We start from the raw sequence: 15,483 nt of genomic DNA, 5'->3' as shown, positions 1-15,483 counted from the left end.
TGCAATGTCCGACAGTGGCTTGGAGCCTCTAGCAGCGGCTGCGATGAGTTTAGGTGCTTGGCCCGGGAGCAAACGGTACCACTGGATCCAATCGTTGGTACTGATTTTTTCATGTGAGCAGGTGATGTTGATGCCGGTGCCCTCGGTGGTCTCCATGAATGGCTCCTGCTGTACCTGGGCTCTGGTCACAGCCACTGCCATGGAGAAAAGAAAAATCAGTTTTCTATTACAGGAATTGCCATTCAAGGGGTGATGGGAGAGGACGACAGATCAGAGCAAACTTGGATATGTTCTAAGAATAAAGTATGGAGATCTGATTTGTCTGAGAGTGTTTGATGGAGGGTAAGAGATATAAGGGATGTTTTGACAGTAAATCAGAGAGAAATATTAAAAACAGACTGCATTGGAGGGATGGATGAATGGATGGATTGGATGGATGGATGGATGGATGGTTGGATGGATGGATGGATGGATGGATGGATGGATACAAATATAGAAGAAAAACGGAAGTCGGAAGCAATGATTTACAGAGGAAAGAAATTGTGCCGGCAGAGGAGGGACAGAGTGCAATAAGCACCGAAAAGGAAGAGGACGGTAAAAGATGAATTCTGAGCAGGGGCCGATCCCTAATGCCCGCTGACCCTCCCGCCGCCCCCACGCACCGATGAGCAGCACAGCCAGCGCCGCCAGCCCCGCGGCCCGAGCCCGCCGCATGCCGCCGCTCCGCCGGCCGAGCCTCGCTGTGCCCCTGAGCCCCGGCTCTGCTGCGGCCGTGCCGCCTCCTCTGCGCCGCCCCAGCTCCGCCCCGGGGCTGAGCCCTGCGCCGCTGCCGCTCGGGCTCGGGCCGAGTCCTGGCAGGGAACGGAGCGGAGGCGAGCGCGGGGCCTGCGGGGCGGCGCTCGGCTCTCGGCACGTCGGGAGCGGCGGGGCCGGCCTGGGGGGCAGGGATCGGGCTGGGAGCGTGGAGATCACGATTGACAGTGCCTGGCTTTCCTTCGCTCCCATAATGTGTTCCTGACATCCTCCCTTTACTGTTATGTGGGGACTCCTGAGTTGTCCTTCAGGGCACTGGAAGGAAATCAACACACATGGATATAGGACCTGGGCATAAAGCCTCAGCCTTTCTTCGTGTCCACAAAACCATAGCGATGCAGCCTAGGGGGGAGCAGCAGTGCACTGACCTGGAGGGACCTGTGTGTGTCCGTGACCATGTGTTCCTGTGTATGTGTGAACACTCCCAGCCATGCTGTGGCACTCCCAGCATTTTAAACGGAATTAAACTAAAAATCCAAACTTGGGTGAAACCATCCTTATTGGGGCTGGCAATTTGCAGTGGCAGAGTGTGAATTTTAAGAGCAACTTAAAAGGAGGGATCAGAAAGCAGGGACTGCATTTCAGCACCTCTTCCATGGAGAAATCTCCTGCAGGCTGCTATATCCTTGTTCAACTGTGCCCGTGCTCCATCTGAGTCTGGAAATAAGGTGAATCTGAATCCCATTCCCTTTCTCTTTCTCTTACAAAATTACCCACACAACAAATGTCTCAGCGGTGATTCTTTTCTCTGGTGCTCAGTCCATTCTCGTGGGAAAGGTATTCACCAAAGACAAGGGAATGCTTGCCCTGCTTAACACATTCTGTGCCTCAGTGTTCCAGAGTAGGATTGCTTATCATCAGGACAACTGGCCTCCTGATTTGGGGGGCAGGGAGGCCAAGCAGCAAGGAACGCCTGTTATCCAGACGGAGGAACTTAAAGATTAGATAAGTCTCTTAGAGGTTCACAAAACTTAGGGATTCGATGGGATTGGTGCTGGGGAAATCAGGCAGCCGAGGCAAAAACTCATTTAAGCAGCGCTGAGAAGAGGCGCTGAGGGAGGTGGGTGACTCCAAATTGGAGCTGCAGTTGCCGGTTATTGTGTGTGTCCCTGTCCCATTGGCGGTGCCAGTGTCAGTGCCGGTGGCGGCAGCCCGGAACAAGCGGGGCTCGGCGGCCCCGGCGGGCGGAGCGGCAGCGCCCCCTGCTGGCCCCGCCCGGCCCCGCCCGCGGCGGTTCGTGCCCGGCCGCAGCCCCGGCTCCTCTGCCCGTGGCCCCCAGCGCGCAGTAATACACGGCCGCGTCCCCGCGCCGGGGCTCAGCGAGCCACAGCCAGCTCGAACGCCCGTCCTCTGACACCGACAGCGATCCTGCAATGTCCGACAGTGGCTTGGAGCTTCTAGCAGCGAGTGCCAGGAATTCAGGTGCTTGGCCGGGGAGCTGACGGTAGAAATGGATGTAATCGGAGCTCACTTTCTTGGTATGTGTGCAGGTGATGTTGATGCCGGTGCCCTCGGTGGTTTCCAGGAATGGCTCCTGCTGTACCTGGGCTCTGCCTGAAGTCACTGCCGGGAACAGAAAAAGGACAAGGCTAAAATCCTCTAATGCCCTACTTCGCAGAAGAAAGTCTGCAGGTACAATTGGGAATGTACAGAGATGATGACAGAAAAAGTACCAAGGGGATTTCAAGATAAGCAGGAACAGAAATCTCCATTTCTGCTTTGTGGAGAGATGAATGCCGAAATGCCAGGAAGAGTGGTGCAGTCACGGGAGAAAGGAGGGAAGTGGGAGAAAGGAAAAAAAGAAATGAGTTAGTGGGGCTAAGAACTGACTTTGTAAGTAATAAAGGGGAGATACGGAATGATGGCGCAGGGTTTAACATGGAGTACAAACAGGAGATTTCTGAGAGAATATAGGGAGGGACAAGAGGGAGGGACGAATGGGAGAACAGCTCTCGAGAAAAGGTCTGTGCAGAAGCCAGACAGGGCAGCACCCGCCGGCGCTCTGCGGGATCACCCCAGCCCAGACTCGACCCCTTTGAACACCCCACGCACCGCTGAGCAGCACAGCCAGCGCCGCCAGCCCCGCGGCCCGAGCCCGCCGCATGCCGCCGCTCCGCCGGCCGAGCCTCGCTGTGCCCCTGAGCCCCGGCTCTGCTGCGGCCGTGCCGCCTCCTCTGCGCCGCCCCAGCTCCGCCCCGGGGCTGAGCCCTGCGCCGCTGCCGCTCGGGCTCGGGCCGAGTCCTGGCAGGGAACGGAGCGGAGGCGAGCGCGGGGCCTGCGGGGCGGCGCTCGGCTCTCGGCACGTCGGGAGCGGCGGGGCCGGCCTGGGGGGCAGGGATCGGGCTGCGACTGTGGAGATCACGATTGACAGAGCCTGGCTTTCCTTCGCTCCCATAATGTGTTCCCTGACATCCTCCCTTTGCTGTGGTGTGGGGACTCCTGAGTTGTCCTTCCGGGTACTGGAAGGAAATCAACACACATGGATATAGGACCTGGGCATAAAGCCTCAGCCTTTCTTCGTGTCCACAAAACCAATGTGATGCAGCCTAGGGGAGAGCAGCTGTGCACTGACCTGGATGGACCTGTGTGTGTTCGTGATCATGTGTTCCTGTGTATGTGTGAACACTCCCAGCCATGCTGTGGCACTCCCAGAATTTTAAACGGAATTAAACTAAAAATCCAAACTTGGGTGAAACCATCCTTATTGGGATTGGCAATTTGCAGTGGCAGAGTGTGAATTTTTAGAGCAACTTAAAAGGAGAGATCAGAAAGCAGGGACTGCATTTCAGCACCTCTTCCATGGAGAAATCTCCTGCAGGCTGCTATATCCTTGTTCAACTGTGCCCGTGCTCCATCTGAGTCTGGAAATAAGGTGAATCTGAATCCCATTCCCTTTCTCTTTCTCTTACAAAATTGCCCACACAACAAATGTCTCAGCGGTGATTCTTTTCTTCGGTGCTCACTCCACTCTCGTGGGAAAGGTATTCACCAAAGACAAGGGAATGCCTGACGTGCTTAACACATTCTGTGCCTCAGTGTTCCAGAGTAGGATTGCTTATTATCAGGACAACTGGCCTCCTGATTTGGGGGATAGGGAGGCCAAGCAGCAAGGAACGCCTGTTATCCAGACGGAGGAACTTAAAGATTAGATAAGTCTCTTAGAGGCTCACAAAACTTAGGGATTCGATGGGATTGGTGCTGGGGAGATCAGGCAGCCGAGGCAAAATCTCATTTAAGCAGTGCTGAGAAGAGGGGCTGAGGGAGGTCGGTGACTCCAAATTGGAGCTGCAGTTGCCGGTTATGGTGTGTGTCCCTGTCCCATTGGCGGTGCCAGTGTCAGTGCCGGTGGTGGCTGCCCGGGACGAGCGAGCGGGGATCGGGCTGGGACCGCGGAGATCAGGATTGACAGTGCCTGGCTTTCCTTCGTTCCCATAATGTGTTCCCTGACATCCTCCCTTTGCTGTCATGTGGGAACTCCCGAATTGTCCTTCAGGGCACTGGAAAGGAACCCACTCACATGGATACAGGACGTGGGCATAAAGATTCAGCCTTTGTCCGTGTCCACAAAACCATTGTCATGTAGCCCAGGGGAGAGCAGCTCTGTGCTGGCAGGAAGAGACCTATCTCTGTGTCATGTGTCTGTGTGTCCCTGTGTACCTCTGTCCAATTGTGTGTGAGCACTCCAAACCATGCTGAGGGTCTCACAACAATTCAAACAGAATTTAACTAAAAATCAAAATTTAGTTGTAATCTCCCTTAGTCGGGCTGGCAATTTGCACTAGTAAAATGCATTGTTTAGAGCAGCTGGAGAAGGAGGGCTCAGGAAGCAGGGGCTGCATTTCAGCACCTCTTCCCTGGCCAAATTCCCTGCAGCCGGCTACATCCTTGTTCAACTGCACCCAGGCTCCTTCTGAGTACGGAAACCAGGTTAGTCTGAAGCCCCTTCCCTTTCTCATGACAAATGTCTCAGCTGAGGTTGTTTTCTTCATTGCTCAGTCCACTCTCATGGGGAATAGATTCACCGAAAAGAAGGGAACGCTGAGATGCTTTACACCTTCTGTGCCTCAGTCGTCAAGATCAGGATTGATTATCGTCAGGACAACTGGCCTCCTGATCTGGGAGACAGGGAAGGCCAGCAGCATGGAACCCGTGTCATGATGACAGGGGAAAGTGAAAAGATTTTCTAAGCGACTTAGTGTCTCACAAGGGTTTGAGATTGGATAGGATTGGTGCTGGGGAGATTAGGCAGCTGGGGCAAAAGGTCATTAGGGCAGTGCTGAGAAGAGGGACTGAGGGAGGTTGGTGACTCCAAGCTGGAGATGGCGTTGCCGGTTCTGGTATGGGTCCCGGTCCCATTGCCGGTGCCGGTTCTGGTGGCGGCCCTGGCCCGGCAGCCCGGGACGAGCGGGGCTCGGCGGCCCCGGCGGGCGGAGCGGCAGCGCCCCCTGCTGGCCCCGCCCGGCCCCGCCCGCGGCGGTTCGTGCCCGGCCGCAGCCCCGGCTCCTCTGCCCGTGGCCCTCAGCGCGCAGTAATACACGGCCGCGTCCCCGCGCCGGGGATCAGCGAGCCACAGCCAGCTCGAACGCCCGTCCTCCGACAACGACACCTGTCCTGCAATGTCCGGCAGTGGCTTGGAGCCTCCGTAAATGATTGCGAGGAATTCGGGCGCTCGACCCGGGAGCTGACGGTAGAAATGGATGTAATCGCCGCTCACTTTCTTGGTATATGTGCAGGTGATGTTGATGCCGGTGCCCTCGGTGGTTTCCAGGAATGGCTCCTGCTCTACCTGGGCTCTTCCTGAAGTCACTGCTGGGAACAGAAAAAGGACAAGGCTAAAATCCTCCAATGCCCTACTTCACAGAAGAAAGCCTGCAGATACAATGTGGAATGTACAGAGATGATGACAGAAAAAGTACCGAGGGGATTTCAAGATAAGCAGGAATGAAATTGTCCATTACTGGCTTGTGGAAAGATGAATGCCGAAATGCCAGGAAGAATGGTGCAGTCGCTGGAGAAAGGAAGGAATTGGGAGAAAGCGCAAAAAGAAATTACTTAGTGGGGCTAAGAAATGACTTTGTAAGTAATAAAGGAGAGATATTGAATGCTTGCAAGGGGTAGCACATAGAGTAGAATCAGGAGGTTTCTGAGAGCATATGGATGGAAAAGCGGGAAGGATGAATGGGAAGAACAGCTCTCGAGAAAAGGTCTGCGACGAAGCCAGGCAGGGCGGACGCCTCCGGGGATCTGCGGGATCACCCCAGCTCCAGACCGTGGCCCATTCGTAGCCCCCACGCACCGATGAGCAGCACAAGCAGCGCCGCGGCCCGAGCCCGCCGCATGCCGCCGCTCCGCCGGCCGAGCCTCGCTGTGCCCCTGAGCCCCGGCTCTGCTGCGGCCGTGCCGCCTCCTCTGCGCCGCCCCAGCTCCGCCCCGGGGCTGAGCCCTGCGCCGCTGCCGCTCGGGCTCGGGCCGAGTCCTGGCAGGGAACGGAGCGGAGGCGAGCGCGGGGCCTGCGGGGCGGCGCTCGGCTCTCGGCACGTCGGGAGCGGCGGGGCCGGCCTGGGGGGCAGGGATCGGGCTGGGACCGTGGAGATCACGATTGACAGTGCCTGGCTTTCCTTCACTCCCATCATCTGTTCCCTGACATCCTCCCTTTGCTGTCATGTGGGGACTCCCGAATTATCCTTCAGGGCATTTGAATGTAACCCATACACACGGATACAGGACCTGGGCATAAAGCCCCAGTCCTTCCCTGTGTTCACGAAACCAATGCGATGCAGCTCAGGGGAGAGCAGCTGTGCACTGGCCTTGAGACACCTGCCGGTATGTCTCTGTGTCCATGTGTGCGTGTGTGTGTAAGCATTCCCAGCCATGCTGAGGCGCCCCCAGCGTTTCAAATGGAATTGAACTAAAAATGCAAACTTGGGTGAAACCATCCTTATTGGGGTTGGCAATATGCAGTAGCAGAGTGTGATGTCTAGAGCAAATTAAAAAGGAGGGCTCAGGAAGAAGGGATTGCATTTCAGCACCCCTACCCTGGATAAATCTCCTGCTTGCTGCTGTATCATTGTTCAACTGCACCCAGGCTTCTTGTGAGTGCCAAAACCAGGTGAGTCTGAAGCCCCTTCCCTTTCTCTTTCTCCTACAAAATTACCCACACGACAAATGTCTCAGCAGTGCTTATTTTCTTCACTCAGTCCACTCTCCTCGGGAATGTATTCACCAAAGACAAGGGAAAGGCTGAGGTGCTTTACACCTTCTTTGCCTCAGTGTTCAAGATTAGGATTGATTATCTTAGGACAACTGGCCTCCTGGTCTGGGAGACAGGGAGGGCAAGCAGCAAGGAACCAATGCCATCCAGACAGAGCAAGTTAAAGATTTTCTAAGCCTCTTCGAGGCTCACAAGACCTAGGGATTGGATGGGATTGGTGCTGGGGAGATGAGGCAGCGGGGGGAAAAGCTCATTAAGGCAGTGCTGGGAAGAGCGACAGAGGGAGGTGGGTGACTCCAAGCTGGAGATGCCGTTGTCGGTGTCGGTTCTGGTATGGGTCCCGGTCCCACTGCCGGTGTCGGTGTCGGTTCTGGTGGCGGCCCCGGCCCGGCAGCCCGGGACGAGCGGGGCTCGGCGGCCCCGGCGGGCGGAGCGGCAGCGCCCCCTGCTGGCCCCGCCCGCGGCGGTTCGTGCCCGGCCGCAGCCCCGGCTCCTCTGCCCGTGGCCCCCAGCGCGCAGTAATACACGGCCGCGTCCCCGCGCCGGGGCTCAGCGAGCCACAGCGAGCTCGAACGTCCGTCCTCCGACATCGACGCCTGTCCTGCAATGTCCGGCAGTGGCTTGGAGCCTCCATAAAAGATTGCGAGGAATTCGGGTGCTCGACCCGGGAGCTGACGGTAGAAATGGATGTATTCGTTGCTCTGTTTTTTGGGATGTGAGCAGGTGATATTGATGCCAGTGCCCTCGGTGGTCTCCATGAATGGCTCCTGCTGCACCTGGGCCCTGCCTGAAGCCACTACCGGGGAAAGAAAAAGGACAAACCTGAAATCCTACAATGCACAGTACAAATCACACAGAAACAGGAACCTATAGAGAAGTTTAGGAAAAGAGTTCCCCCAGGATTTCAAGATAGGCAGAAAGAGACGTGTCCATTAGTCGTTTGTGGAAAGAGGAATGTGAGAATGACAGGAGGATCGGTGGAGTCGCTGGGAGGATGTGGGAGAAAGCACAAACAGGTAGAATAGTTAAAAGGGGTAAGAACAGACTTTGTGAGTTATTAAAAAGCAGCGCTTTTGCAGGATAGTGCAAAGAATAGAACCCAGAGATTTCTGCGGGACTTAGGGATGGAGAAGAGGGAGGGATGAATGGGAGAACAGCTCTCCACAAGTTGTCTGTGAATGGGGACGGCAGCCTCCGGGGACTTGTGTAATCACCCCATCCCCACCCCACGGCCCCTTCACCACCCCCACGCACCGACCAGAACCACGGCCAGCGCCGCCAGCGCCGCGGCCCGAGCCCGCCGCATGCCGCCGCTCCGCCGGCCGAGCCTCGCTGTGCCCCTGAGCCCCGGCTCTGCTGCGGCCGTGCCGCCTCCTCTGCGCCGCCCCAGCTCCGCCCCGGGGCTGAGCCCTGCGCCGCTGCCGCTCGGGCTCGGGCCGAGTCCTGGCAGGGAACGGAGCGGAGGCGAGCGCGGGGCCTGCGGGGCGGCGCTCGGCTCTCGGCACGTCGGGAGCGGCGGGGCCGGCCTGGGGGGCAGGGATCGGGCTGGGAGCGTGGAGATCACGATTGACAGTGCCTGGCTTTCCTTCGCTCCCATAATGTGTTCCCTGACATCCTCCCTTTGCTGTCATGTGGGGACTCCCGAATTATCCTTCAAGGCACAGGAAGGAAATCTACACACACGGATACAGGACGTTGGCATAACGACCCAGTCTTCGTGTCCATGAAACTAATGTGATGCAGCTCAGGGAAGATCAGCTGTGCGTTGGCCTGGAGAGTCCTGTCTGTGTGTCCATGTGTGTGTGTGTGTCTCTATGTGTGTGTGTGTGTGTGTGTGTGTCAGTATTCCCAGCCATGGTGCGGCACTCCCACCATTTCAAACGGCACTAGCTAAAAATCCAAATTTGGGTGAAACCATCCTTGTTTGGGTTGGTAATTTGGACTAGCAGAGTGTGATTTTTAGACCAGCTGGAAAAGGAGGGCTCAGGAAGCAGGGACTGCATTTCAGCACCTCTTCCCTGGATAAATGTCCTCCAGGCTGCTGCATCATTGTTCCACTGCACCCAGTCTCCTTCTGAGTCTGGAAACCAAGTGAGTCTGAAGCCCCTTCTCTTTTTCTTTCTCTTACACAATTTCTCTTACACAATACCCCACTTGAATAATGTCTCAGCAGTTGTAGTTTTCTTCTGTGCTTACTCCACTCTCACGAGGAATATATTCAACAAAGACAAGGGAATGCCTGACATACTTAAAACCTTCTGTGCCTCAGTCTTCAAGATTAGGATTGATTATCATCAGGACAACTGGCCTCCTTATCTGGGAGACAGGGAAGGAGAGCATCATGGAATCCCTGAAAATCAGACTGAGGATGTTAAAGATTGGCTAAACCACTTAGTGGCTCACAAGACCTTGGGATTGGATGGGATTGGTGCTAGGGAGAGCAGGCAGCCGGGGCAAAAACTCATTAAGTCAGTGCTGAGAAGAGGGGCTGAGGGAGGTGGGTGACTCCAAGCTGGAGCTGCAGTTGCCGGTTCTGGTGTGGGTCCCGGTCCCATTGCCGCTGTGGGTGTCCGTTCTGATGAGCATTGGCGGTACCGCTGTCGGTTCTGGTGCCGGTGTCTGTTCTGGTGGCGGCCCCGGCCCGGCAGCCCGGGACGAGCGGGGCTCGGCGGCCCCGGCGGGCGGAGCGGCAGCGCCCCCTGCTGGCCCCGCCCGGCCCCGCCCGCGGCGGTTCGTGCCCGGCCGCAGCCCCGGCTCCTCTGCCCGTGGCCCCCAGCGCGCAGTAATACACGGCCGCGTCCCCGCGCCGGGGCTCAGCGAGCCACAGCGAGCTGGAACTCCGATCTGCCGATACCAACAGCTGTCCTGCATTGTCCGGCAGTGGCTTGGTCTCTCTCACTGTGAGCACAACCAACTCGAGGCCTTTGTCCGGGAGCTGACGGTACCATTGGATTGTATCACCCATCCGTATATTGGTATGTGAGCAGGTGATGTTGATGCCGGTGCCCTCGGTGGTCTCCACAAATGGCTCCTGCTGCACCTGGGCTCTGCCTGAAGCCACTACCAGGGAAAGAAAATCGATCAACTCTAAATTGTACACTGCCGCACTGCAAAGATCAAATCCCGCAGGAATTTGAAACAGTCAGGAACGTAGAGCGATGATGAGAGAAACAGGACCTAGGGGATTTCAAGATAAGCAGGAATGAAATTGTCCATTACTGGCTTGTGGAGAGATGAATGCGTGAATGACAGGAAGAATGGTGCATTCACTGGAGAACAGGAGGATGAGGGAGAAAGCGCAAAAATAACAGAAAAGTTAGAACGGCTAAGAACTGACTTAGTAAGTAATAAAGAAGGAGAGGAATTGAATGCTTAGGCAGAGTTGGACCAGAATAGAATCAGGATATTTCTGAGGGCATATGGGATTGAAAACAGGGAAAGAAAAACAAGAGAGCAGCTCTCGGACATAGATCTGTGAATAAGCCAGGCAGGACAGCAGCCTACGGGGACCTGCAGGATCACCCCAGCCCAGACTCGACTCCTTTGAACCCTCCGCGCACCGATGAGCAGCACAGCCAGCGCCGGTAGCCCCGCGGCCCGAGCCCGCCGCATGCCGCCGCTCCGCCGGCCGAGCCTCGCTGTGGCCCTGAGCCCCGGCTCTGCTGCGGCCGTGCCGCCTCCTCTGCGCCGCCCCAGCTCCGCCCCGGGGCTGAGCCCTGCGCCGCTGCCGCTCGGGCTCGGGCCGAGTCCTGGCAGGGAACGGAGCGGAGGCGAGCGCGGGGCCTGCGGGGCGGCGCTCGGCTCTCGGCACGTCGGGAGCGGCGGGGCCGGCCTGGGGGGCAGGGATCGGACTGGGACCGTGGAGATCACTATTGACAGTTCCTGGGCTTTCCTTCGCTCCCATAATGTGTTCCCTGACATCCTCCCTTTGCTGTCATGTGGGGACTCCGGAATTTTCCTTCAGGGCATTTGGATATAACCCATACACACGGATACAGGACCTGGGCATAAAGCCCCAGCCCTTCTCTGTGTTTACGAAACCAATGAGATGCAGCTCAGGGGACAGCAGCTGTGCACTGGCCTTGAGACACCTGCCGGTGTGTTTCTGTGACCATTTGTCTCTGTGTGTGTAAGCATTCCCAGCCATACTGTGGCACTCCCATCATTTGAAATGGAATTGAACTAAAAATGCAAACTTGGGTGAAACCATCCTTATTGGGGCTGGCAATTTGCAGTGGCAGAGTGTGATGTTTAGAGCAACTTAAAAAGGAGGGCTCAGGAAGAAGGGACTGCATTTCAGTGCCTCTTCCCTGGACAAATCTCCTGCAGTCTACTGCATCATTGTTCAACTGCACCCGGGCTCCTTCTGAGTCTGGAAAACAGGTGAGTCTGAAGCCCCTTCCCTTTCTCTTTCTCCTACAAAATTACCCACAAGACAAATGTCTCAGGAGTGTTTTTTTTCTTCTGTGCTCAGTTCACTCTCATAGACTTCTCATTCACCAAAGACAAGGGAACAGCTGAGGTGCTTAGCACATTCTTTGCCTCAATCTTAAGAGTAGGATTGATTATCGTCAGGACAACTGGATTCGTGATCTGGGAGACAGGGAAGGAGAGCATCATGGAACCCCTGAAAATCAGACTGAGGATGTTAAAGATTGGCTAAACCACTTAGTGGCTCACAAGACCTTGGGATTGGATGGGATTGGTACTGGGGAGAGCAGGCAGCCGGGGCAAAAACTCATTAAGTCAGTGCTGAGAAGAGGAGCTGAGGGAGGTGGGTGACTCCAAGTTGGAGCTGCAGTTGCCGGTTCTGGCGTGGGTCCCAGTCCCATTGCCGCTGTTGGTGTCCGTTCTGATGAGCATTGGTGGTACCGCTGTCGGTTCTGGTGCCGGTGTCTGTTCTGGTGGCGGCCCCATCCCGGCAGCCCGGGACGAGCGGGGCTCGGCGGCCCCGGCGGGCGGAGCGGCAGCGCCCCCTGCTGGCCCCGCCCGGCCCCGCCCGCGGCGGTTCGTGCCCGGCCGCAGCCCCGGCTCCTCTGCCCGTGGCCCCCAGCGCGCAGTAATACACGGCCGCGTCCCCGCGCCGGGGCTCAGCGAGCCACAGCGAGCTCGAACGCCGATCTGCCGACACCAACACATGGCCCGCACTGCCCGGCAGTTCTTTGGAGTCTTTGTGAATGCTCACGAATAATTCTGGTCCTCGGCCAGGGAGCTGACGGTACCAGTAGATGGTTTGGCTGGTCAGGATTTTGGGATGTGAGCAGGTGATGTTGATGCCGGTGCCCTCGGTAGTCTCCACTGACGGCTCCTGCGCTACCTGGGCTCTGGCCACAGCCACTGCCGGAGAGATAGCAACAATCACTTTTATTTATTAGAAAATGCCATGCAGGACGAAATGGGAGAGGTAGACAGAGCAGCGTTAGCTGGGATGAGTTCGTATAATAAAATATGGAGACAATATTTCTCCAAGAGTGTTTGTCCAGGGACAAGAATCGATGATGGATATTTTGAAGGACAATTGATATTTTTAAGAGGAGAAAGGGGTGGGGAAAATAGATCTGCATGAAGAGATGGATGGAAGGATGGATGGATAGATGGATGGATGGATGGATGGATGGATGGATGGATGGATGGATGGATGGAAAATTGGAGTGGCATAGGCAAACTCGCTGGGAAAGATTTCACTGAGGAAAAAAAAAAACCCTATGGCAGGAAAGGAGGGGTCAGAGAGCAAAAAGAACGAGAAGGAGAAGAAGGGTAAGAGAAGAATCTTAGGACGAGGGGGGTCTAGCACAGCCTCCCGACCACCCCCACTGCTGCTTTCCCCGCTCACCGATCAGAACCACGGCCAGCGCCGCCAGCCCCGCGGCCCGAGCCCGCCGCATGCCGCCGCTCCGCCGGCCGAGCCTCGCTGTGCCCCTGAGCCCCGGCTCTGCTGCGGCCGTGCCGCCTCCTCTGCGCCGCCGCCAGCTCCGCCCCGGGGCCGCCTCAGCCCCCGCCTGTCACGGCACCGGCACAACCAGCGACACAAGGACCTTTGGCATGGCCAGGGACAAGGGACAGCTGTGTCCCATCGCACACAGCAGCGACACCGCCTGGGAAGCAGATCCACCCTGCGCACACCTGCATTGGGCGGCTGCCGGCCCCGCTCAGGCTGTTTGTGAGCCTGGGCAGCTGCTGCTCTGTGCTGGTCAGTGCTCGGTGTCCCTGGCATGGTCAGGACATTCCCTCCCGACGAGGGACACACACCGACAGACACAAATGTTTTTGTGCCGTCATACAGAAATCTGTGTTTCTCATGTATCCCTGCAAATGGGGCTGCTCCAACAGCTCACAAGGCAGCAACACACCAAGGAGTGATATCAGCTATTGGCTTTGTTAAGGCCACACGGTGCCAGATGCAGTAGGGCAGGAGCATTGTGTGGAAGGACAAGGTTCCCAGCCAAGCCCCGGCCAAAATTTTTGTTGTGTTGCTCTTTTTTAATATCCATTTTATTATTATTAAACATTTCAAATCTTAAAAACAAGTGATTGGAGTTTTTCACAGTGTGGACATGGAGCTGTGGTCTGGCGGGGCTGTTTGCTGCCATGAGGAGCACAGCCGGACACAGCCCAGGCTGAGAAGAGGGGCTGAGCACGGTCTGTGAAGCCAAACTGAAGGTACCCGTGTTGGCGTCAGTGTCACTGTTGGAGGGAGTGTTGGTGCTGTTATGGGTGCCAGTGCTGCTGTCGGTGCCGATATCCGTTGCTGTAGTGAGTGTTGGTTCTGGTGTCAGTGCAGGTGTCATTGCTGGTCCCATTGCCAGTGCCAATGTCGGTGCTGATGTCCATTGCTGGTGTTAGTGTCGGTTCTGGTGTTAGTGCAGGTATTGGTCCTGGTCCCATTGGCAGTGTCGGATCTGATGTCCGTTGCCGGGGCTGATGCCCATTGCCGGTGTCGGCTTCGTTTACGGTGTCAGTGCAGGTATCTGTCCCGGTCCCATTGCCGGTGTCGGTTTTGATGTCAATTGCCCGTGCTGATGTCCATTGGCAGTGTTGGTGCCGGTCCCTGTCCCATTGTCAGTGCCGGTGTTGGTTCTGGTGTCAGTGCAGGTGACGATCCCGGTTCTGTAGCCAGTGCCGGTGCCGGTCCTATTGGCGGTGCTTCTGTCGGTCCCGTTGCCGGTGCTGGTGGCGGCAGCCCGGGACGAGCGGGACTCGGCGGCTCCGGCGGGCGGAGCGGCAGCGCCCCCTGCTGGCCCCGCCCGCGGCGGTTCGTGCCCGGCCGCAGCCCCGGCTCCTCTGCCCGTGGCCCCCAGCGCGCAGTAATACACGGCCGCGTCCCCGCGCCGGGGCTCAGCGAGCCACAGCGAGCTCGAACGCCGATCTGCCGACACCGTCAGACGCCCTTTAGGGACTCGCACCGCCTTGGGAGCTTTAGCAGTGACTGCCAGGAGTTCGGGTCTTTTGCCAGGCAGCTGACGGTAAAAGTGGATGAAATCACCAGTCCGGATATTGGCATGTGAGCACTTGATGCTGATGCTGGTGCCCTCGGTGGTCTGCAGGAATGCCTCCTGCTGCACCTGGGCTTTGACTGCAGCCACTGTCAAGGAAAGAAAAAGAAAAAAAACTCAACTCCTACCTTCTACCCAGCTCTGCTAATCCACAGAACACCGCCCGCAGAAGCTGTCAGGAACACAGAGAGATGAGGATGAAAACAGTTCCCAGAGGAAGTTCACGGAGATATGTAGGAGGGGAAGTGTCCATTAATCGCTGGTGGAGTGACGAATGCATGAATGACAGAAGGATTAGCAGAGGCACGGGAGAAGAAGAGGATGTGGAAGAAAGAACAAAAAGACATGAGGAAAATTAACAAGGGGTAAGGACTGACTTTATCAGTTATAAAGATGAAATGTTTGTGCAGGTTTTGGCACAGAATAGAAGTTTAGGGTGGAGAAGAGAGAGGGATTAATGGGAGAAGAGTTCTTGGTGAGAGGTCTGTGCAGAAGCCAGGCAGGGCGGCAGCCTCCGGGCACCTGGGGGATCACCCCATCCCCACGCACCGATGAGCAGCACAGCCAGAGCCACCAGCGCCGCGGCCCGAGCCCGCCGCATGCCGCCGCTCCGCCGGCCGAGCCTCGCTGTGCCCCTGAGCCCCGGCTCTGCTGCGGCCGTGCCGCCTCCTCTGCGCCGCCCCAGCTCCGCCCCGGCCGCCTCAGCCCCCGCCTCTCACGGCACCGGCACAACCAGGGACACAAGGACCTTTGGCATGGCCAGGGACAAGGGACAGCTGTGTCCCATCGCACACAGCAGCGACACCGCCTGGGAAGCAGATCCACCCTGCACACACCTGCACTGGGCACATGCCGGCCCCGCTCACGCTGTTTGTGAGCCTGGGCAGCTGCTGCTCTGTGCTGGTCAGTGCTCGGTGTCCCTGGCATGGTCAGGACATTCCCTGCCGATTAGGGATACACGGACAG

At 57.0% G+C, this 15,483-nt stretch overlaps 2 protein-coding genes and 1 gene segment (V, D, J or C); all 3 read right to left on the bottom strand.

Moving 5' to 3' along the window:
- Positions 1-12,938, bottom strand: part of LOC135458564 (M1-specific T cell receptor alpha chain-like) — a 208,892-nt gene extending 195,954 nt beyond the window's left edge. Inside the window, exons 1-2 of the mRNA XM_064733780.1 lie at positions 12,858-12,938; positions 12,065-12,361 (exon numbers count right to left, since the gene is read on the bottom strand). Of these exons, the coding sequence (XP_064589850.1) occupies positions 12,065-12,361; positions 12,858-12,909 (349 nt within the window). The 5' untranslated portion in view covers positions 12,910-12,938. The remainder of the gene's footprint in view (positions 1-12,064; positions 12,362-12,857) is intronic.
- LOC135458284 (T cell receptor alpha variable 26-2-like) lies at positions 1,946-2,917 on the bottom strand. The segment is given in 2 exon segments: positions 1,946-2,376; positions 2,866-2,917. Coding segments are annotated over 2 exon segments (483 nt in total).
- Positions 12,939-13,971: 1,033 nt separating the features above from the next.
- LOC135458306 (uncharacterized) lies at positions 13,972-15,118 on the bottom strand. Its single transcript, XM_064733369.1, has 2 exons — positions 15,067-15,118; positions 13,972-14,606 (listed from the first exon to the last, which is right to left on the bottom strand). The coding sequence occupies exons 1-2, from the start codon at positions 15,116-15,118 to the stop codon at positions 13,972-13,974; spliced, it is 687 nt and encodes a 228-aa protein (XP_064589439.1).
- Between the last annotated feature and the right edge of the window lie 365 nt (positions 15,119-15,483).

Source organism: Zonotrichia leucophrys, chromosome 27, assembly GCF_028769735.1.
Source record: "Zonotrichia leucophrys gambelii isolate GWCS_2022_RI chromosome 27, RI_Zleu_2.0, whole genome shotgun sequence".
Classification (NCBI taxonomy): Eukaryota; Metazoa; Chordata; class Aves; order Passeriformes; family Passerellidae; genus Zonotrichia; species Zonotrichia leucophrys.
Note: the sequence above shows the minus strand (reverse complement) of the source record. Positions and strands in the feature narration are given on the sequence as shown.